The sequence below is a fragment of the Equus quagga genome, chromosome 16 (assembly GCF_021613505.1).
Source record: "Equus quagga isolate Etosha38 chromosome 16, UCLA_HA_Equagga_1.0, whole genome shotgun sequence".
NCBI lineage: Eukaryota > Metazoa > Chordata > Mammalia > Perissodactyla > Equidae > Equus > Equus quagga.
In genome coordinates, this window is record NC_060282.1 from 3,919,964 (window position 1) to 3,941,805 (window position 21,842).

Below are 21,842 nucleotides of genomic sequence, written 5' to 3' on the forward strand. Positions count from 1 at the left end.
TGAACCCTGAAGGGAGCAGAAAGTGCAAACCCCTAGACCCACTACAGCTTTCTCAGTTCCTTTGGAGAAACAGCGAGCTTCCCCTTCCTCTGTCCCAGGAGCAGCCTCAGCCCCATCACCGTCCCCGTCCCCTTCCTCTTCCTCTTCCTGGAGCGCCCTCTTGAGAGGCCGCCCCGGACCCCCAGGCTGAGCAGCTGCCATACAGCTTCCGCCCCGCTCCGGCGTTGCCTCCCCAGGATGCGGTCTCTCGACACTTGCCTCTCCCGGCTGCCACTGCGTACAGCATCGGGCGCAGAGTAAGCACTAAATATCTGTGCAAAGAAGAAATGCTCAGTCATTGTGCCAGTGGACTTAAAGGGCGTGCACACACCCACACGTGTGATTGATAAAGACCGGCTGAATTTCCCTAACCTAGGAGTTCTGGAAGCTGACCCACCACCTTCGAACCCCCCATTAGCTTCTCAAGGGGGAAGCGTGAATAACCATGTGCTCTGGGTCCCCTCACAGGTGGAGCTGGAGGTTACGTTGCCAGGAGAAGGGAAAGATCGCATCTTCAAGGTGTCCATCAAGTGGGTGTCGTGTGTGAGCTTGCAGGCGTTACATGATGCACTTTCGGGGCGGCTGCCCAGTGTCCCCTTTGAGACGATCCAGGCCTTGGACGTGGTCATGAGGCATTTGCCATCCATGAGGTGAGACCAAAGAACCGGGAGCGTCTGCTTTTGGCCCTGAGGGTCACCTGGAGAATACGACTTCTCTGTCGGTAGAGGAGCTGGTTCTCGGAGGCAGGGTGGTGATGGTGAGAGGGAACTCTGTGACGAAAATAATAGCAGTGCTAACATGGAGAAAAATTTAGTATAGAAATAAATCACCAGAATTCTCAACCTAGCACAAAAAGATTACCTCCCCGTCTTTGAGCACACTGGTGTGTTGTTCCGTCACTCAGCCTGATATTGTGAGCGGTGTCCTGTTCCTCTCTCACCCTCCCACGTGGCCTTGTAATAGTAGAATCATGTTCCAAGTGCCATACTTGCCTGAGCGTCCACCGCCTGCAGAAGCCTCTTGGACCCTAGGTGACACGATGGAGGCTTCAGACTTGTTTTTCCTGTGGGATGACTTTGTTACCACAATTCGCCACGCTTGAACTTGTTGGGAGAGAGGATAGGTGGACACTTCACTGGCTGGTGGCTGGGCAGAGGGCTGCACCGGCCCCTATGTGACAGCCATGTGTGAACAAGGCCAGTTCACTACACCCGGACCTCGGGTTTGTCACCTGGGATGCCTGTTCCTTCCACATTCGTGGCACACAGTAGGGCCTCAGGAACTGTGTGAATGGACAAGCGAAAGAAGGAAAACCTGAATGAAACTCCAACGGCCCTCCATGCTGAGGTCTCCCAGTACCGACCAGAGTGCTAGGGTTTGAGGGGAAGGGAGGCTGCCTTTGGCCCTTTCTACATTAGGAGAAGGCACCATGGGGCACCGCATGAGAGTTTAAAGGGTTCTCAGTCTTCAGACTTGGGTGGGGATGACCAAATGCAGGGCAGGCTGTCACTTCTGGCAGGGCTCCTCCCCAGCCCCTGGCATATAATCTGTCCCTGCTTGGAACTATTGATGGGAGCAAGGCGGGTGGGTGCAGAAAAGCACAGTCTAGAAAGGTAGGTGGTACCAAAATGTCGAATACAGATTTTAAATGAATGGCAAGAATCACTGTGATTTTTGTTTTCTGAATTCCTTTGAATTAATTACCATGTTACTTTTGTAATCAGGGGGGAAAGTCTAATTTCATTTTGGAAAAATAACAGAAAAGGGAGCAGGATTAAGACCTAAGCGTAAAGTGAAAAGGGCCGTCTACACTATGCGATTGATAATGCAGCCTATGGGTAGATAATGTCACCACCACGACACGTCTTCCCTTTGGAATCCTTAGTGAGGTTGCATCCCTGGTGACCAGGCACCGTTGGTGCCATTGCAGGGAGACTGTGTCTGCCTCACCCAGATGGCCTCTCACTCTCAGCACACTGCCAATCACTGGCCCTGGAAGGCGCGTGAATCTTCTCACACATCGACCTCACCGTCCCCCGACGCGAGGTCCGAGCTCCTCTCCTCTCACTCCCTGCATGTGGAGCCTATGGTCAGAGGAGCTGAGAGAAACAGGGAATGGATGCCTGGGTACTGCATCTCAGCCTGGTCCCTGGCACAAAGCAGCCAGACTCCCCAAGGCCTGAGGCCGGGCTGGTCCAGCTGCCTCTGTCTGATCGTGGTTGGCGTGCAGCGGACGCTCCTTCCGTCTGCACTTGCTCACCCAACACAGCCCTGTCTAGACAGATGCGAAGTGCTGCACAGATACATGCACTAGAGGATGAACAGTAAGCCTTAAGGGGAGAGGACGGTAGGGTCAGAAACACGAGGCAACGCCGGGCACACTGCATGTGCTCGAGGCCCCGTGCAGCCAGAGCCTGTCCCAGCAGCCACGTGCCCCCGAGCGGGAAACCCAGCGGGCAGGGGAGCCCGGCTCACAGGAACTTCTCCCTGGGTCTCCACCGTATGTGATACATTTACACATCTCGCTGTTCCTGCGGCGAGGACGTGCGTCCCCAAGGCTGCACTTTACACCGTGTCCCCCACAGCCAGCCGTGGACACAGGCACCGTGCCGTTGAGTCACAGCAGCTTTACATGGAGAAAAAGGCGGAATTACTGACGAGTGCAAGTGTTAGCCTGCCTGGTCGATGTGGGGGGCCAGCAGACGTGGACTCAGCCTGTTCTTTCCTAAAGACGCGCCTGGTCAGACGAGGGGTCTCTTGTTTCAGGTACACCCCCGTGGGCCGCTCCTTCTTTACCGCCTCTGAGGGCTGCTCCAACCCGCTTGGTGGGGGCCGAGAAGTGTGGTTTGGCTTCCATCAGTCCGTCCGACCTTCTCTTTGGAAAATGATGCTAAATATTGACGGTAAGCAAAACGCTGGTCCTTCTTGTGGGGTGGAGTTGTGGGCTTGCTGAGGGGCAAAGACCTTGGGGAGGGCCCGTGTGGCTGGCTCCAAACAGGTCCTTTGTCAGGGCCAGGGATGCTGCATCACGCTGGGCCCGCCTCACCTTCTAGTTAGGTCAGGCACTGGTCCTCACACTTGCCCGTCAGAGCCCCCTGCGGGGTCCACTCCAGAGAGTGTGGTTCAGGGGTGGGGGCTGAGGTGGGCCTGAAATCTGCATCTCTAACAAGTTCCCAGATGCTGCTGGTATACACTGGGGCAGGTTCGGGTTTTCTTGAGACTGGTGAATGGGCCTCCCGCTGCTAGCTCCCCTTTGTGTCACGTGTTCATTTCAGCCTGGTCGGTCCGAGCACAGGGTAGCTGAGTAGGCATCAGCCCCGTCTGTCACCTTCCAGCTGGGCTCCTTCAGGTCTGGGGGGTTGCCTGCCCCCTTGGGAGACTCAGCTCCTCCCAGCGTTGGATCACACAGGGAGTGGTCAGCTTCAGAGAGATGTAGACCAAGGGTAGCCAGGAAATCGAGGGCTTATGGTTGTCATCATCTGTTGGGTTCTTTAAACCCAGTTTTATCCTCAGAAGGTGACTTTCTCTCTAGACTCTACCAACCCCTTACTGTTGCCCGTGACCAGAGGGAGTGTCAGCAGCCTGTGACCAGGCACGAACCCCCCCTCTGGCTCTGTCCCGCCTCTGAGGCCCGAGTGTGAACTCTGCCACGCTCGTCCCTGGCCCGCGGCAGGTGCTCCAGGCTGTTGGGGGTCGGCCATGGAAAGGGCACCATCGAGCCAACCTCAGTCCTGCTTTAGCTTTTGTCTCTTTCTTTTCCCACCTACAGTCTCAGCAACAGCGTTTTATAAGGCACAGCCAGTGATCGAGTTTGTTTGTGAAGTTTTGGATTTTAAAAGTATTGAAGAGCAACAAAAACCTCTGACAGATTCCCAAAGGGTGAAGTTTACCAAAGAAATCAAAGGTAACTCACTGCCTATGTGTTGGGGTGGCGGCCGCAAGGCCCTGCTCCTCGCTGTGCGTCTTGAGTTCTGGCTCCTACCCGTGTTTCTAAGGGGCTGGGGGCGGCAGGAGAAGGGAGCCATTACGTGCATTACACCCATTTCACGGGTGGGGGTAGGAATGTTCTAAATAAATGGCTTTCTGTGCGGGGTGAGGAACAGATCTGTGAGCCGGCAGTGTCCCCCTCGTGGGTGTCAGGACCAGAGAGCAGCAGCACTATCTCGTGACATTCTCTAGCGGGAGGCACCTTCTCATTCCTGTCATTTAACCCCCACAAGTCTGGCCCCACTGAAGCTGATTTCCGTTTGGGGAAACACAGTCTGGGGTCAGTCACCTGGCTTGGGTCCTCCTGCCCGTCAGTGGAGACTTGGCGGTCCCCTCTGCACCTGTCCTTTTCAGAGGGCATTCTAAAGGCCATCAGCAGTCCTCGCTCTAAAAATAGTCCTGAAAGAAGTACAGAAAGCTGGGCTGGCAGATGCCACGCTCTCAGCTGAGCCCATGGTCTCCTTTCAAGACTAGTGTCCTGGCTCCAGCCTTGGCATTTCTGGGATGGAGGGCGTCCCTCTGGGTGAGGTGGGCCCAGCCCAGGGTCACCCCCTCCCCCTCTCAGGGCGAGAGAGCCCCACAGCTGCTCCAGAACGCCCTCGATGTGGGTCTGTGGGCGCAGTTCCTGTAAAAACCGGTCTGAAGGTGGGCGTTGTGCCCCGGGCCCGGGCCGAGCCCTGCTGCTGAAGCACGGCTGTTCTGTGTTGCCAGGTCTAAAGGTGGAGATAACGCACTGCGGGCAGATGAAGAGGAAGTATCGCGTCTGCAACGTGACCCGGCGGCCCGCCAGCCACCAAACGTAAACGGCCCTCCTTTCAAACTCACATCAGCTCTGACCTTCACTGTCACTCAGATGTCCAAACTCTGGAGCAGTGACTCTTCTGGAAAGGACTTTTATTCTAGTTGTGAAATTCCAAAACTACATCTTTGGCTCAGCCAGTTCCAGACTTCAGCTAATGAAATAAAACAATGAAATTCCACCTGTCTGGGAAGGAAGGGGGTGGTGGCTCCCTGTCCATCTTCCTCCTTGAGTTTTATAGGCGAGAGAAGGAGTTTTTTGTTTGTTTTCCAGTCCTCGGTGCTGAGGGTAGTCCTGGGAGGGAGGGGCGTCAGTGGACGAGGCCCGGACTCGCAGGCACAGCCCGACCCAGGCTGGTGCTGGGGCATTCATCTCACGCTATGTGCTCTGCCGTTATTTCATGAAGAGTTTGGGATCCAGATCCTGTAGTAACTAGCCTGCCCACAAGGAGACGGTGTGCCTTAGGTTGTCTGTGTTCATTTGGGAGGAAAAGTGATAGATTTGGCCCCTGCAATCCACCTTGAGGTCCTCTGGGTCCAGTGAGGACTCGTTTGTTTCTGTCTTGGTCATTCTGTGGAAGATGCCTGGTCTGTCACTAGGCACTGGGGACACCACGATGCCCAGTGCCCAGTCGAGCAGGAGGGCGAGAGAAGCCTGTGTGCTGGTCCCTGTGATTTCCTCCAACCGATCAGAGCAGAGGAGCTGGTAGACGTCCCCTGGCCTGAGCCGGCACGGAGGCCCACTCGCCCATGCGTGCAGGACACCACCATGTCCCCCATCCCTGCACACGGGCTTCTCCTGCCTTAGCCCAACCACATGTGCCGTGGATGCCCAAGCAGACCCGGCCGTCCCTTTCTTTACCCTCTCCTGGAAGGTTTCAGGTTCTCTGGGGTGGGCATCAGGAGCACTTGGCCCATAAATGGCTTTCAGAGTCAGTCGAATCCGTGGTCAGCTGGAAGGTGCACAGGCCGTTGTTTCTGGATTTCTCCTCATTTGTCCTGAATCCCTTACATATACTGTAGACACCGTGTGTCATTTGTGATTATTGCATATTGTAGGCATGTAAGTATTTTTTATTTCCCAACTCCAGAGATAAAAGTTTAGGGACTCAGGAATATTCCAGATAACCCAGAGGGTGCGATTTGGTTTGGATCCCTGGGAAGTGCTTTGAAGATTTGCTCCCCACACATCACCCTGCACCTTCTTCAGACCTCGGAAAGCAGACCCACTAGTGCAGCCCTGGATGAGCGGGCGTGTGCAGGGCTCTGCTCCCTGTCCCCCGGGGGTCCTGGGAGCTCTGGGCCTGAGCCCCCTCTCTGCTTCCCTAGGTTCCCGCTGCAGCAGGAGAGCGGGCAGACGGTGGAGTGCACAGTGGCCCAGTACTTCAAGGACAGGCACAAGCTGGTTCTGCGCTATCCCCACCTCCCATGTTTACAAGTCGGACAGGAGCAGAAACACACCTACCTTCCCCTCGAGGCAAGTCCCACCTCCCTCGCGTCTGTGGGCTGGTAGAGCTTCTGCGGGTGGGGGCCGTGCAGCCCAGACAAATGGCAAGGGCCCAACTTGGCTCCCAAACTTGGTCATCCCTGCCACTGTGGGGCCTCGGGCAGGTTAACGGATGCCGTCGAGCCTCAGTTTCCCCATTAATGTGGTGGGCTTGATAACTGTCTCCTAGGATTCATGTGAGTTGAGAGCATGGGACCTGCTGGGCAGAGTAGAAAGTGCTCAGAAAATATACTGTCTTTCTTCGTTTCTTGTCTAAAATTCTCTTCTTGTTTGAAAAATCCTTGCTTTGGGAAAGATCAAATGCTGAAACTAAGACACGAGTTTTAACTCTTTTTCCGTTAGTGCTTTAAATTCTTAGTAGTGGTCCAGTTACTCAACATCTGAGGCCTTGGTTTGGTTTTTCCCTTGCCATTGTCCAGAAGGTAGACTTCCTTCCCATCCGCAGGCAGCTTTATACTCCCACGTTCTGAGGACAGTGTCCACAAAACCCAACCTCAGGACGCCGACCAGCCCGTGCTGACGGCTGGTCTCCGAGGCTGTGCCACCTTTTACCAGTGCAGTTCCTGACTCGTGTTTGTATTACGCTGGGTTTACTTAGGTGGGTATTTCTGTTGTCAGCCAAAGGGCTGTGGAGCAGCCTTGCAGCCATGCTGTTCCTCGTGGCTCTCAGGAACAGCCACCACCAGCGGCATTTACGTAGTGTTTCACAGTTTACACTTGAGGAAGAGATGTGTCCCAGGCAGAGCCAGGGCGCTAGTCCTCGTGCTTGCCCTCAGCCGTGCCAGCTCCCCCAGCACTAGTGCTGACACCATGTTTGTGCATCCTCTTCATAGGTCTGTAACATAGTGGCAGGACAGAGATGTATAAAAAAGCTGACTGACAATCAGACCTCAACCATGATCAGAGCGACTGCCAGGTCAGCGCCCGATCGGCAAGAAGAGATTAGCAAACTGGTGAGTGTCTCCTCCTCGGGGCCAGTCCTGGGGTGGGGGCAGCCTCGGGAGTCCAGTGCACAGAACAGGGAGCCCCTAATGATTTGCACAATATGGCTTCTAGAAAGAAACAAAAACCATCTGTGACTCTGTGCCTCTTCTTTCTTCCCTTTTCAAGATGAGAAGTGCAAGTTTTAATACCGATCCGTATGTTCGTGAATTTGGCATCATGGTCAAGGACGAGATGACAGATGTGACTGGGCGGGTCCTCCAGCCACCCTCCATCCTCTACGGGGGCAGGGTACGTGGAAGGCGGGGCCAGGAGAATGGCTTGTGGGTGTTGGGAGTGTGTGGTGGCAAGTTGATGGCAGAGCCGCAGCATTTGACCCTTTTCAGGGTGGAACCATCACCACAAGTGTAGACCATGGCCAGGGTACCACAGGTGTAGACCGTCGCCAAGGTAAAGGACTCTTCCACCTCTCCTCCAAGCCTTCTGGCAGTTTCGGTGCTTTGCAAAGGGCTGGCTTTCCTTGGCCCTTGTGAAGTTTTCAGAATTACCCTTTTTCTTTTCAAAAGGTAATTTTTGTTATCCCGTCAAAATTTTAAAAACATGGTTGTTTGTATGATGGATTCTCTGCCAGTGATGAATTATTTTCCAGAAGCTTCTACTGATTTTCCGTTTCTAACGTCTGTTTTGGAGGTATTTGGTAGCAAGTATAGCAGGTAGTCCCAGGCACAGGGTTTTCTGTTTGTTTGTTTTTGCCTGTTCAACCTCTAGCTTTTTTCAGATGGACTCGAAGGTGTCCTGACCATTGAGCCCTTTAGAGCTCGCAAGAAGGGTCTTCTCTCACTCGCTCTTGGGCTCAGCATTTCTGGGTGGGTGGGCAGAGCCTGGGGGCCTTCCCCTCAAAGATCGCTGGCTTGGCTCTTCAGCAAACACCGGTGAAGCGGTTCTGCCTGACGCGACAGCTTTCTCTCCGATGGCACGTTACTCTGGTTCTCAGGACCTGATGCAAGGTTTAGTTTAGTTTTGTTTGTAGGGTTTTTCCTTTCTTAATAATTTTTATTTTTTAAAATGTTTCACAGTTTAAAAGGTACGAAAAGTTAATGTAAAAAGTCTCTTTTTTCCCAGCTGTCGGCTGCTTCCCAGGAAGCAGTTGGTGTTCCCTTTCTCCTTCCTAAGGTCACCCAGGGATTATCATGTATTTTTTTCACCCCTTTTTATGCAAATAGCAGCATATTAAATACACCCTGTGCCATGCTTTTTTTCTTGCTTGGCATTTTGTCTTAGAGCCCTCAGAGATCTTGGCGATGATTCCACATGGACGAGACAGTGGCTCCTTCTCTGACTGTTGCCTGGGTGCCCTGTCCTTGCAGTGGGCGTGGGTGGTGCTCCCCATTCTCTGGTGGAGGACTTCGGAGCAAGGCCTCTTGACTCCTTCTCACCTTACGTGTGCACCTGCTGTGCCCGGACACTGCAGACAAGCACCTTTTTAGCCCCCTGGCAACCGTAGGAGGAAAGGCCTTTGAGTTTCTTTCACAAGTGAGTGACGAGATGCCCAAGAAAAGTGAGAGATTTACGTGGCCCTCACATGGTAACACCAAGATCGCAAATGCAGTGTTTTTTCACTGTCCCATACTCATCTGTTTCACCGACTTTCCATCTCTTAGTAAAGACAGGAGTGGTCTGGAAAACAAAATAGCTCTTGTAATCTAACCTTGCAAAAAATATTAGAATTGTAGGGATTCAAAGTTCAAAATGCTTCTAAATGAAGAGATTTCCCCAGAGTTCTGAAATATTTTAGTGGGAACAAACACTCCTCATCTCCTGCCCTACCCATTGTCTACTGTTAGAGCAGAACATTTAGCCGTCCCCCAGGGGACGATTGGCAGTCTCTAGAGACGAGCGTCTAGTAAGCAGAGTGCTACCATCCCACGTGCACAGGACAGCCCCCCAACTGTCATCCCCCCAGATGTCAGGAGTGCCGAGGCTGAGAAACACACGGACGGTCAGAGCCCATTTTTATTAAGACTCTGTCTGTGTGTGTTTTCACTAAGATTGGGATGCCAGACCATTGGTGCTGGCTACTCTCAGAGAGGAGGCTGGCGGAAGCAGGGCAGTAGTTATAAAACTATAGGAAACAAAAGCATTCATCGCTATAATATTTGGTTTTTACAAAGGCTTATATTACTTTTGTAAGAAAAAAAGTTTTTCTGCTAAAAACACTTCTGCAGAGTAAATGACAGCAGCTCACATGCAGCCCTGCCCTCCTGCACATGGCCCCTCCTGACCATCCGTCACCCTCCAGAATCACTTCAAGGCAATTCAGAGATTCCTTAGATGACGGTGTTAGGACCTGGTGCTTTCTGGTTGAGATGACAAAATTAGGTGGAGGTGTTACTTGCTATTTCTCTTTCCCAAAGGAATTAGCTTTGTGGAATGTGGGATGTGGAGTCGGGGGAGTGAGGGCTCAGTCCCAGCTGGCCTGTCCGCTGCCTGGCCACGGGACTGGAAAGAAGCACTTTGACTTCTCTTCCCTTCCCTGGCTGCCTTTCTGATAGTTGATAAGGTAAAATAAATGAAAGCATTGTATAAATCAGGAGGCCTTCCTGTGGCATCACAGGCTGCTTCCATTCTTCCGGGCTACCCATGATGTTGGAGGCAGCTCTGGACCTTCTCTGCTCTCCTCCTTGGCCCTGTCTGTCCTCTGTCCACCACTCCCTCCAACCATCCTTTTGTCCCTCTCTGTCCACTCCTCATCCACTCCTCCATCCCTCTGTCCATCTATCCACCTATCCCTCCATCCTCTGTCCATCTCTTCATCCTTCCATCCATCTGTCCATCCTGCAGACATCTGCGGGCCCCCTGCAGCGTTAGGCAGCACAGACGGGAGACTACATGAAGGTTCGGTTCTTAGCCTCAGGAGCCCCCATTTGTCGGACCAACAGCAGTAGAGAGAGTGACAAAATCCAAGGTCAGAGGAGTATGTCTCCCATTTTTTCTCACTCTAAACTTCTTGCTGTTTGCAGAATAAAGCGATTGCCACCCCTGTCCAGGGCGTCTGGGACATGAGGAACAAGCAGTTTCATACGGGCATTGAGATCAAGGTGTGGGCCATTGCGTGCTTCGCCCCCCAGCGCCAGTGCACGGAAGTCCACCTTAAGTAAGGCTGCTTGAAGGCCAGAGCACCTGGCCTTAGATGGGCAGGGACAGAGTGGCTGCGGGGAAGGCCGCTCTCGGGGCTGGGGGCCGGGGTCGTGGGCTCAGTTCTGATAGCAGGGATCGGCAGCCTTGCCCTGTAGAGAACACTTGTGGGGGTGGGCGGGGCCCGGAAACGTGGGCCGCCTCAAGGCTGCTTTTACTTCTTGGGCCCATTATGGAGTAAGTGTGGAAAAGTAGTGCCGATTATGTAAGGAACAAAACAGTAAGTGAAGAATAAGTTTAAAACTTAGGAGCAAAAGAGGAGATTGCATACAGTGAACTAAAATTGTTTTTAAAAAACACTTCAATTTCCTATTTCTGTGTCAACCCAGCCTGGCCCAGGCATCAGACCCTTTGAAAGTAGCACCATAAACATGTAGCTTTGTCACTCACGCTTTTGTGCCAAACATACTCAACAGGGTAAAAGAAAGCCATTGCTTCCCACCTCCCTTGAGAGGAAGCAGGAGGAAAACTGCAAAGTCTGAGAAGCATGGCAGATGATTCTGAAAAGCTGCGGCTTGTAGAAAGTTCTGCGGGGGCTGGCCCGGTGGCACAGCAGTTAAGCTCATGCTCTGTGTTGGCGGCCTGGGGTTCGCAGGTTCAGGTCCCGGGTGCGGACCTACACACAGCTCATCAAGCCATGCTGTGGTGGCGTCCCACGTACAAAATAGAGGAAGACGGGCATAGATGTTAGTTCGTGGCCAATCTTCCTCACCAAACAAAAAGAAAGAAAGTTCTTGAGAGCTGTCTGTCAGAGGCTGTCTTTCTTCCATGCCGCCATCGGAACGAGCTGTCGTTTATTCAGCTGGAAGCACAGGGAGGGCTTGGGAAGCAGGCTAAAGGTTGGGGTCTGGACACCGAGCGCCTCTCCTCCCTGCTTTCTGTCTTTGGCCGTCATTTCATTTGCCTGGAGCTGCGTGGCCCCAATGTAAATTCACACACAGATAGAAGTGCAGGTGCACGCTCGTGTATTTCCCTACCTGCGTTCGTGTAGGAGACCGAACACTGGCTGGGTTGGATTGGAGTGTCCTTACCCTCATTATAGAAAGCGACGTTATTTTTATTACTAAGCTTAAAATAGAAGCGGTGGCTCTGTGTCGCGCCCGCCTGCGCCTGCACAAGGCCGGCGGCGGCAGCTGCAGCCTTCCCCCAGCTGTGGGTGGTGGTTTTCTCCCGTGATTATGTCATCCACATCCAAGTTGTGCACACGAGAATAACTGGGGGAAGAGATCCAAGGGGACCGCCAGCTCGCAGTCTTCCTCACTCTGACAACGTGTGGCGCCCGGAGCTGGTGTGCTGGCTGTGTTCTGAACCAGCACTCGGCCTGGTCTGTCCTGCTGCACATGCGGCAGCCACTCCACGCAGCACTTTAAAAAGACGGCACTTGTCACCGCAACCTGGGAGCGTCACAGCTGGTGCGGCAGCATGGGTGTGAGTGGAAGTCTTCTGTTGTGTCGTGCAAAATAGCCACAAGTGACTTTTCAGTGAGCTGTGTGTGTGCCTAGCATCCGTCACGTTTTTCAGAAGTGAGCATGTTGACGTGGCCTTGTCCAGGACGTAGATTCTGAGCTCAGTAAGAACGGTCTTGGGTTTGGTTTTGTTAGAATTGTGCCCTTCACTGAGGGCCTGTGGTGCGTCTGTATCCTTTGGTGCTTGTGGCGCATTTGGTGTAACGTGCCTTCTCCTTCAGGTCCTTCACAGAGCAGCTCAGAAAGATCTCCAGAGACGCTGGGATGCCCATCCAGGGCCAGCCATGCTTCTGTAAATATGCCCAGGGGGCAGACAGCGTGGAGCCCATGTTCAGGCATCTGAAGAACACGTACGCCGGCCTTCAGCTGGTGGTGGTCATCCTGCCTGGCAAAACCCCTGTTTACGGTAGGCCTTCGGCAGCCCTCTGGCTTGTGGGTGCTTGTCGCACCCTGAGCTCTTTGTGTTTGTGCCTCTGAGGAGGAGCTCGCTCCTGCCATGCGTGCACTGAGAAAGACAAGGTGGTTTCCGTCGCTGCCAGGCAAGGGCTCAGGGCCACCCTCGCCAGCCTCATCTGAGGCCACAGTCCCTGGAAGCCAGCACGTGGGCAGTCATCTTATCCACTGCTGACTCGAATTCTGGCCAGAAGGAGGGACATTCACTCAGGGCACTCAGGGTCATCCACGAGGGGGCCGTCTGTCTGCAATCTCTGTGCTCACTTCAGAATTTTCTAGAAGTTCTTCAGAGTCCTTCACACCAGATGGCAATTGCACATTCATTCAGGTCAAATTGACCAGGCCTCTGTGATGATGTCCCAGGCCCTGGAGAACTCAGAGATTAACCAGACAGCCTTCCGTTCTGGGAGCTCCCAGGCCGGTGGGGAGGGATGTGTAGGCAGTGATCACCCAGCAGGGTGGCAGGCGCTCCCTGAGGTCTGTCGGGAGCACTGTGGGAGGGAGCCCAGTGGCTCCCAGGGGCAGTTGTTTGGAATGCGAGCCTGTGGTGTGTGGGAGCTGTGGGGCAAAGGGAAGAGGGTGAGACTTGATTGGTGTCACCGACCAGATCTCCTGTCTAGGCAGTGACAGAATACAGGCATACAAAGTCACGCTGCTCCCCTCCAAGGTGCATATCCAGACAAAAGAGGGAAAGAGAAAGCCCTTGCGGTTTCCATCCGTTTCCACAGGACTGCCCAGGGAGCAGGTGACCAGCTGCTTCGTGAAAGAGTCCAGAAACAGAGGGGTGTGGGCGTCGATAGGTCTTTGATGTTGGATTTGCATTTGCTGAAGATCTTGAGGATGCCAGAGTTTTTATTTTTAACTACTCACGCATTTGCTTGCAACTCTGAGCGCTCTGATAGAAGGTGGCACTGCAGTCAGGATGCTAAGCCCTCGGTCCCAGACTGGCTCTGCCTGTGCTGCCCGTGCCATCCTGGATAAGTGACTGAGATGGGCTTCGCTCCCGAGTGAGGGTGAGGCTTCCACAGGCAGTGTAGGTGTGCGCAGTGTTGGGGCCGCAGCTGGAGCCCGGGTGCCCTGACCTCCCTCTGCCTGCCAGGCACCCTCTCCCACAGCTTGGCTACAGATGGCGCTGGGCAGACGAGCCTGACGCAGCTGCCGTGGTTGCTTACTCACGTGCCCCTTTGCAGTTTCTGCGGAGGGGGCGGCCAGGGCTTTCGGGGCAAGCTAAGGAAGGGGTGCCTGTGAGAGCCATCACATGTCCACCTTTTGTGCTTCACAGCCGAGGTCAAGCGCGTGGGAGACACGGTGTTAGGGATGGCCACACAGTGTGTGCAGATGAAGAATGTGCAGAGGACCACGCCACAGACCCTGTCCAACCTCTGCTTGAAGATCAATGTCAAACTGGGAGGCGTGAACAACATCCTACTGCCCCAGGGGAGGTAAGGCTGGCCCTTCTGCCATGTGTGGAGTGTTAACTGCGTGATGCCCAGTGGAATGGGGGTGGTGCACAGGTAGGCGGGGTCGGCTCTCCTGTGCCGAGCGCTGTCCTGGACATGACAGATAATAGACGTGAGTAAGACACAGGACCCGGTTGCTCATGCTCTAGGGGACCCTAGGCATCTGCGGGGCATTGAGTGCCATGACCAGCTTCCCTGAGAGAGAGGAAGACAGACTGCAGGGACCAGAGAAGAAGGGACTCCTCACCCCATCCAGGGCCAGGGGTCCCACAACGTGAGACATGGTGACTGCACTGTGAAAGGGAGCAAGCCAGGCAGAGGAGGGAGCCGTGAAGGACCAGGAGACGGGCTCCCTGATGAGAGTTCATCCCCTGGAGCGCGGAGCCACGGCTGCCGTGTAGACCTGAGTGCTCCCTGTGCTTCCCAAGCCAGGCTGGTGCCGATGCTGCCTGGTGCTGCCCATGCTTGGAACGTAGCCCTTTGGACTGAAAAGCTCTGCATGGGAGCTCACCATCGGGGGGTTTCAGGCCGAGGCCACGATCTGTGGCCAGGTGCTAGGGGCCGAGGGGAGGGAGGTTGGAGCTGCAGGGTCCTCAGGTACCTCCTGGGCCTGGCGTGCAGCCCTGGGTGCTTGAGGGCAGGGCCAAGGTTAGCTTTTGCCCTCAGAGACCAGCAGCCTCTGATGCAGGCAAGACGAGAGGACTCCATCAAGAGAGATTGTGGAGGAAATTGTATCGTTGAAGAACCCAGCAATTGTCTTAGCATTTGAAAGGCAGACACTGGCGCCGTCAGGTTGTTTGACGCACTCGCCCTCCACTGACTCAGACTGGCCTCGTGCAGGAGTAGTGCTCGGGAAGACAGTCGGCATCCTTGCTGCTTTCGTTTATTTGGAAAATAGGCATTAATGAGCACTAACCGTGTGCAGAGCCCTCCAGCCTGTGCTGAGGTTGCCCCAGTGTTCGCGCATCTGAGTGAGCATCCGAATCAGCTGCATGCCTTGTTAAACGACGGAGGTTCTGATCCCAGCTGGATTAGGACCAAGTGCCTGCCTCGCTAGCAAGTTGCCAGATGGTGCTGCTGCTGGTCCAGGGACCACACTTTGAGAAGCGCTGAGATACTGTTGACTGGAAGGAGTTGGTTGAGTTCATTCGGAGGCAGCGTGGTAAAGTGGAAAGAGCCCAGACTTAGAGTCTGACAGGTTTGAACCTGGATATTGGCTCTGCATTGAGGGGACCCTCTGCTCACTCGGTCCACAGGAGTGAGGACCTGTTGAGAGCAGGTGGTGAACCGAAGGTGCCGTTCGCTCGGTCTGCAGGTCCTGTGTTGATTGAGTGCCTACTGTGTGCCCGGAGTTGGGGCCAGAGCAGGGAGGACAGGGACCAGAGTCCTAGCCCTCTAATGGAGGGACCCGTACAAGAGGGTCCATAACTGCGTCACATTTGACTTTACAGGTGAGCAGCAGTGATGTAGCGAGTGGGGCAGGAGCTCAGGAGGGTGAGCAGCTGGGGTTTCTGTGGTGGGGTTCTCTCGGAGAAGGTGGCACTGAGCAGGCAGCAGGTGCCGAGGCAGCACACATGTGGACGCCTGCGAGAAGAGCATTCCAGACCGAGGGCACAGGCCATGCAGGGGCACTGTGGTGGGAGCCTGCCGGGTGGGTTGGGAGTTGTTCTAGGGAAGGGCTGAGGGGCGGAGGGCGGGCTGGCTGGCAGGGGCCCGAGAGCTGCTGGGGTGCTGGGGCTCCCTCTGGGCAGGATGCATCCACTGGAGGTTTGCGATTGAAGATGGGGTTCTTCTGATCTTGTTCTGAAGGCCATTCTGGCTCCGCGTGGAGTGGGAACCAGGAGCCTCCTGTGTTATCCCAGGAGGGGCGCTGGTGGTGGCAGGGGGTGTTTTGAAGATGAGCTGCGGGCTTGCTGACAGGTCAGGTTTGGGCTATGAATGAAAGAGGAGCATCAAAGATGAGTCCAAGGCTCTTGGCCTTGCTATCTGCAGAGACAAGGCAATATTCACGGATGAGGAAGCTCCGAGGGCTGTGCAGAGGTGAGCAGGTCGGCCTCTGAGGGGGGATAGAGGGTGGGCAGAAGAAACAGTCTGGTGTCAGAAGTATATGTTTAGAGGTCCCTGGGTGTGGACATGGTTATTTAAAACCAGGAGGCTGGTGAGACCCCTCAGGGCAGGGTGTAGACAAGGAAGTATGTCTGAACCCTCAGTTCTGGGGATTCGAGGGTTAAAAAGGTCGTGGAGGTAAGGAGCCAGCAGTGGAGCTTGAGACGGGAGAGGAGAATGGAGAAGCAAGCCAAGCGGGTCCTAGACCCCAAGGGCAGTGTGTTCTGTGTCACATGGTGGGGACAGGCCAAGAATGATGAGGGCTGAGGCTCGACCATTTGCAAAGAGGAATCTTGTTGCCATGGCAGCTCAAAGTCTGCTTGGGAGAGGCCTGAGAGCAGCCAGGAGGCAGGCAGTGGGGAGCTGCTGGCTCCTCCCTTCCAGAGCAGGGCACTCGCAAGCACTGGGACACCTGCTGCGTCTTGTCACCAACACTGCCACCACCATTTGTAGGAGTGGTGGGCTTGGAGAAGACACCGCCCCCAACCGTGCCGACTGGCCCTGCCTTACATTCCTGACCCTGAGCTTCAGGGGGGGCCCTGGTGACCCCTGGGAGAAGGCCCCCAGGTGTGGTTGGAACCACACGAGGATGGAAGGGGGAAACTTGTCCCCATTTTATAGAAATTGACATAGGGTATACACACTTGCAACACACTCCCTTTCCAGACTCTGGGCGGAGGGCATTCCTAAATGAGTGTGGGGGCTGATGGCTGCAGCCAGGGGAGTTAACGGCATCCCGGGAAGCGACCGTCCAGTGGGAGTCCCGCTGACGTCACTTTCCCGCTGAATTCTTCCCCTGCCTGCGTCGGCAGGCACACTCTGCTGCTTGTTACTGACGAGGAAGAACAGTAACCAGGGCAATAACAGTGTCAGCAGATCCTAGTGTGTGTCATGGGCCAAGCCCTCTGAAAGCACTTGACATGCACGAGCTTATTCAGTCCTCACGACAACCCCAGAAGGTGGGTACTGTTATTGTCTCCATTTTTCAGAAGAGAAAAGCGAGGCATAGAGAGAGTAAGCTCCAGAACGCACAGCTGGCGAGTGCTGGGACCTGCCGCTGCCTCGGAACCCATGCCCCCAACCGCAGCGCACGCTGCCTCTCTCGAGAGTGACTCCAGGAATACAGTCAGCGTGCAGAGGACCGGGGGAGAGAGCTTAGAGCGCGGCTTCTCAGCTGGGGTGGTTTTGCTCCTCCAGGAACGGGTGGCAATGTCTGGAGACACTTCTGGGTGTCGGGACTTGGCCGTTGCTACTGGCATCTAGTATGTAGAGAGCAGTGATGCTGGTGAGCAGCCCACAGCACATGGGACAGCCCCTCTTGCCACCAAGAAGTCCCAGCCCCAAGCGTGAGCTGTGCCGAGGGTGAGACACCATGGAGTAGAGTGGCTGCAAGTCAGGGGTTGAATAACAAACCATGGGACTTTTTATTAAGAATTATTTTGGAAATTTGCAAGCATCTACAAAGGTAGGACTCACGCCTCCCTGAGCCCGGCCTCAGCCGCTGTCAGCGCCTGGCCAGTCTAGTCTACACTCCACTCTCCCCCACTGGGTTATTCTGAAGCAGGTCTCAGATCTCGTATCATTTTATCCGTAACGTTTTCTGTATGTGTCATTAAAAGATAAAAGACTCTTTTTAAAAACACAACCACAATACTCTTACCACATGAGTGATGGTGGCGCCAACAACCTCAGAGGTCCAGGCAGCGTCCCGAGCCTCGGCCTCCAATGCTCCTGCTTCCCTCCACAGGCCTCCAGTGTTCCAGCAGCCGGTCATCTTTCTGGGCGCTGATGTCACTCACCCACCTGCTGGGGACGGGAAGAAGCCTTCTATCGCTGCCGTGAGTGTCAGCACTTCCCGCTGGGCCCTCTGTTGGTGACATCCTACCCTGTAGGGACCACAGCCCTCCCTGAGCTGCCCGTGGCGGGGTACGAAGTCCCATTGCAGCCATGTGGCCAGAGTTTCTTCCTGAAAAGCACTGTGGTTTCCTAGACTGCAGTTGGTGAAGTGAGATCTCAAGGGAAATGGGTCTTGGGGGCCACTGCCGATGGGTGAACATGTTCTGAGAAGCGGCGAGAGTAGTGTGAGTGAGCACTGTCCAAAAAGCCCCAAACCAAACCAGATCTGTCCACGTGGAAGGCTGCTGGGAGGTGGCATTTGTCCTGCAGGCCCCCCCGAGGCCTGGGTGATAATCGATGGCTCCATGGCCCCCCAGGGCACGTGCTGCACCTTGTTTCAACAGTTTCTATTTTTTATTAACAAATGCTAAATGTAAAATAATTACATGGGCTGGAGTTAGCTATCGTCCTTTCCCTGCTCTAACTTGGTGAATTTCCTCCGGGTGGGGGCGTGGTGGCCTTCGTTTCACAGGCGGTCATGGTGCTGAACACCTGTGCTCGTACCTGGCCGTCTGTCCCCTTCTCCTGGAGGCTGAGCCTCACCTCGCCTCTGTGCCCAGAGCTGGCTGCTCTGGGAGGGGCAGCATAATCGTTGCTGTGGCCTTTTGTTGAAAAGGACAGACAAGCTTGTACTTAGAATAGTGCAGAGGACAGAGGGTGTTACTCAGAGTCCTCTTTGAGGACCCAATCTTCTACAGCCAAGGTAGCCAAGTGGAGAGAAGGAAGCCTCAGGTGTGAGGTTGTGCGTTCCCAATGTCCCCAGCGGGGACTGCCAGAGTGACGTCTGGGCCACTGTATGTTCCGTCATTGAAGAAACCACCTGTTGATTTTCTTTCCCCGCTAGGGCAGCTCGCCCGTCCTGCCCTCACTCCCTCCAGACTAATCAAATAATGACGTTCTGTTGTCTGAGCACCCACTGCCTACCAGGCCCCGAGCTAGTGCCTAATACATCGCCTCATAATCTTAGGAGGTCATTGTTCCTTCATTTTACACAGGAGCAGGTTCAGAAAGGCTGAGTTCAATCACTGGAGAGAAACAGCAGAAAACACTGCTCAAGGCTGCCTGAGCCTCAGCGTTTAGTTCAAGGCAGTGTTTCTCCTGTGCTGTGCAGGGTGGTGGAGGATCGGCGCACCTGTCGGGTCCCCGTGCACGGGGGCCTCAAGCTCTGATCCCCTCCATTGTGGCGGCTCTTGTTAGAGCAGCCACAGACGCATACGCATCCCCCAGTGTCTCAGATGAGGAACCTGAGGCACCCGCGTGGGCGGGGCCACTGCCCAGCAGCCCAGCCTCCAATCCTGAGATGTGACTGACCCCCAGCCAGGGAGGCCAGAGCACCCCAGGAGCTACAAGCTTCCAAGAGGGCAGTCGTGGGCCCCCAACATATGTCGTGCGTCTGATGTCATGCAGGGGCTCTGCTTCCTTTGTCAAACGAGCATCACGTAATGTAGTTCTTCCTGCTTGACCCAGCGACACCAATGCCACAACTTCCTGCATAGACGGCACTGTTTACTGCCCTAAACGTTGTCAGCTCTTTCCGCGTTTGCTTAACGAAGAGCAGCACAGCAGAACAAGCTGGTGTAATTGTCTCTCTCTCACCCTCCATCTGGTTGGCACCTTCAGACAACTAACATGCCAGCTTGCCCTTTGGGACACTCTGCCATTCCTGGGGGTCCAAATCTTGGGGTATTGTGCATTGATGTGCAAATAGCTTCTTTGGGAAAACAATGTGCTTTAAAAAAAAACTAGGTGCTTTCTTGATGTAATTCAGCTACATCTGACCACAAGCAGCATAAAGGTTCGGAAAGATTGCCTGTTTTTTATTAGATAACTTAGGCAAAATTTTATTCTTCGGAACATGTTTATGAGCGCTATTGCCACATACTGACAAGAAGCATAAAGGTGGCAGGCACGTCTGATGAGCCACTGGCGGTTCACCCTGACGTGAGGGTCACAGTAGAGATGTTCCTGCCTTCTCCAGCGCACGCCCAGGGCAGGGCCTTTCCGGAACTCTTGATGAACCCTCCCTGCATGCCCCAACAGGTCGTGGGCAGCATGGACGCCCACCCCAATCGCTACTGTGCCACCGTAAGGGTCCAGCAGCACCGGCAAGAGATCATCCAAGACCTGGCCGCCATGGTGCGTGAGCTCCTCATCCAGTTCTACAAGTCCACGCGCTTCAAGCCCACACGCATCATCTTCTACCGCGACGGTGTCTCAGAAGGGCAGTTTCAGCAGGTGGTCCGCCTCTTTTCGCTTTACCCATCTCTATCCTCAAAATGTCTTTAATCCACCTGTGTGTCCAGTAGCAGAGCTGCCTGGGTTCCCTAATGAAGAGAGTGATGCAATTTACGTTCTGCCGCAGGGTTTATCTGGTCACAGCGTGGAAGGTGGGCTGGAGGAACAATGGGCACGGGATTGTTAGGACTCGGGGCCAGGCCAAGGATACCGAGGCAGGATGGGAGAAGAGGAGCAGAGAGGGCGTGGGCTCGGGGCCTGGATTGCTGCGCTAGGGCAGGTTGAGTCTGGGCTGACTTGGCAGTGCAGCTCTCTGGCCGGGGCCCTTCCAGAGACCAGGCTTTGCCTCACAGGCTGTGGAGAGTGTGGGGCCGGGATACTGTTGTGTCTGGGGGTCCCCTGTGTCTGCAGTGTGAGGGGCGGGCTGGAGCAGGGAGAGTGCAGGGGCAGGGTGAGAACTATGGCAGGGGCCAGGAGGAGGGGTGGGCGGGAACCCTTTTGAAAGTGGGGTCGACAGGACCCGGCCACTATTTGGATGTGGGGAGAGTGGCGGCGTCTTGGCTGATGTGTGTGTCACAGCCTTGGGCTACTGTCTGGAGGGTGGGGAGCCCAGGGGCCAGGGGAGTGAGGAGGGAATGGGAGTTTGTTGTGCTCTGGTTGGAAGCACCTGCCTGCAGCACCTCCAGGACAAGGTGAGCTGTGGGCAGCAGTGAATGCATCCTAGCCCGGCACTCAGGAGAGTAACACCCTGGCTGTGTCTCCACATTGGCCAGGGGTAACTGCACCGCTGCTCCCACCATGTTCCCAACACATGCTTCAGATAAGTCATAAACATGATTGCCTTCCTGGTCCAGAGGACAAGAAACAGCCCGTCCCTCTGAGGCCCATGGTTGGCGAGGAGACTGAATTGGTGCTCCTTGACTGGCTGGCAGCTCCTGGCCAAGGCGTCTGATTCAAAGCCACTGTGGGGACCAGGGCTGGCAGTTCCTGTGCTGTCTCCTCTCCAGCCCAGAGTCCAATGTGTGCCAGCCAACCTTGAACGCACCTCTTATACAGAACCTTCTGGGTCCCCTCCCTGTGGAAATGTTCTCCCCACTTCCAAGCCCCAGCCCTTGCACCCTCTCTCACAGTCAGTCCTCCTGGAGAGGAGGGCTGGTGCCTCTCTCTGTTTTTATCACTCTTGAATATACTCCATGCTCACAGAATCATCACAGCTGGGGTTTCTGAACCCGGAACCCAAGACGTACTTTTGAGACATCACAACACAATATTTAAATAGGATGATCGCTAAAAATCTAAGGTGTGTGGTCCCTGTAATAGCCTTCATCACATGGTAGGTGGTTAGCCCGTTTCTCTCTTGATGACACAAGGTGACGACAAGACAGTGTCTTTTGATGCTTGTCCCCTGACTCCCGGGTGCTTACCTGCCAAGTGCTCTGCTTTTTACTTTAGTCTTCCCAGCAGGCCTGGTCGATGTTCCGATTTTAAAAGTGAAAGAACTGGGGATCAGAGAAGGTGCGTGGCTTTCCGAAAGGCACATGACTGCTTAGTGGTGGAGCTGGGATTAGAACTCTGGGCCGACTGCTAAGACAGTGTTTTTCCACCGGATTCTCTCCCTCGTCTCCAGTACAAAGACAAGTTGTTGAATTGATTTGTTCATGGGTGTGTCTCCCATAGTGCCTCATTACTGCTGTGTATATGGTAGGTGCCATTTATCGAGCACTTAGAACATTCCAGATACTGTGCTAAGCAGTTTCA

General features: G+C 54.5%; 1 protein-coding gene across 5 annotated transcripts in view; it reads left to right on the forward strand.

The window, feature by feature from the left end:
- Window positions 1–21,842, forward strand: part of AGO2 (argonaute RISC catalytic component 2) — a 117,217-nt gene that overhangs the window by 76,205 nt on the left and 19,170 nt on the right. For 4 of the 5 annotated variants that reach the window (XM_046642058.1, XM_046642057.1, XM_046642060.1 and 1 more), the window contains exons 4-15: window positions 508–689; window positions 2,806–2,942; window positions 3,809–3,943; window positions 4,738–4,825; window positions 6,154–6,301; window positions 7,165–7,284; window positions 7,442–7,564; window positions 10,294–10,427; window positions 12,156–12,340; window positions 13,670–13,829; window positions 17,701–17,791; window positions 19,890–20,084. In XM_046642058.1, coding sequence (XP_046498014.1) covers window positions 508–689; window positions 2,806–2,942; window positions 3,809–3,943; window positions 4,738–4,825; window positions 6,154–6,301; window positions 7,165–7,284; window positions 7,442–7,564; window positions 10,294–10,427; window positions 12,156–12,340; window positions 13,670–13,829; window positions 17,701–17,791; window positions 19,890–20,084 — 1,698 coding nt within the window. Of the gene's footprint in view, window positions 1–140; window positions 297–507; window positions 690–2,805; window positions 2,943–3,808; window positions 3,944–4,737; window positions 4,826–6,153; window positions 6,302–7,164; window positions 7,285–7,441; window positions 7,565–10,293; window positions 10,428–12,155; window positions 12,341–13,669; window positions 13,830–17,700; window positions 17,792–19,889; window positions 20,085–21,842 lie in introns of those variants that run through there. The other variant, XM_046642061.1, reaches the window with a different exon arrangement.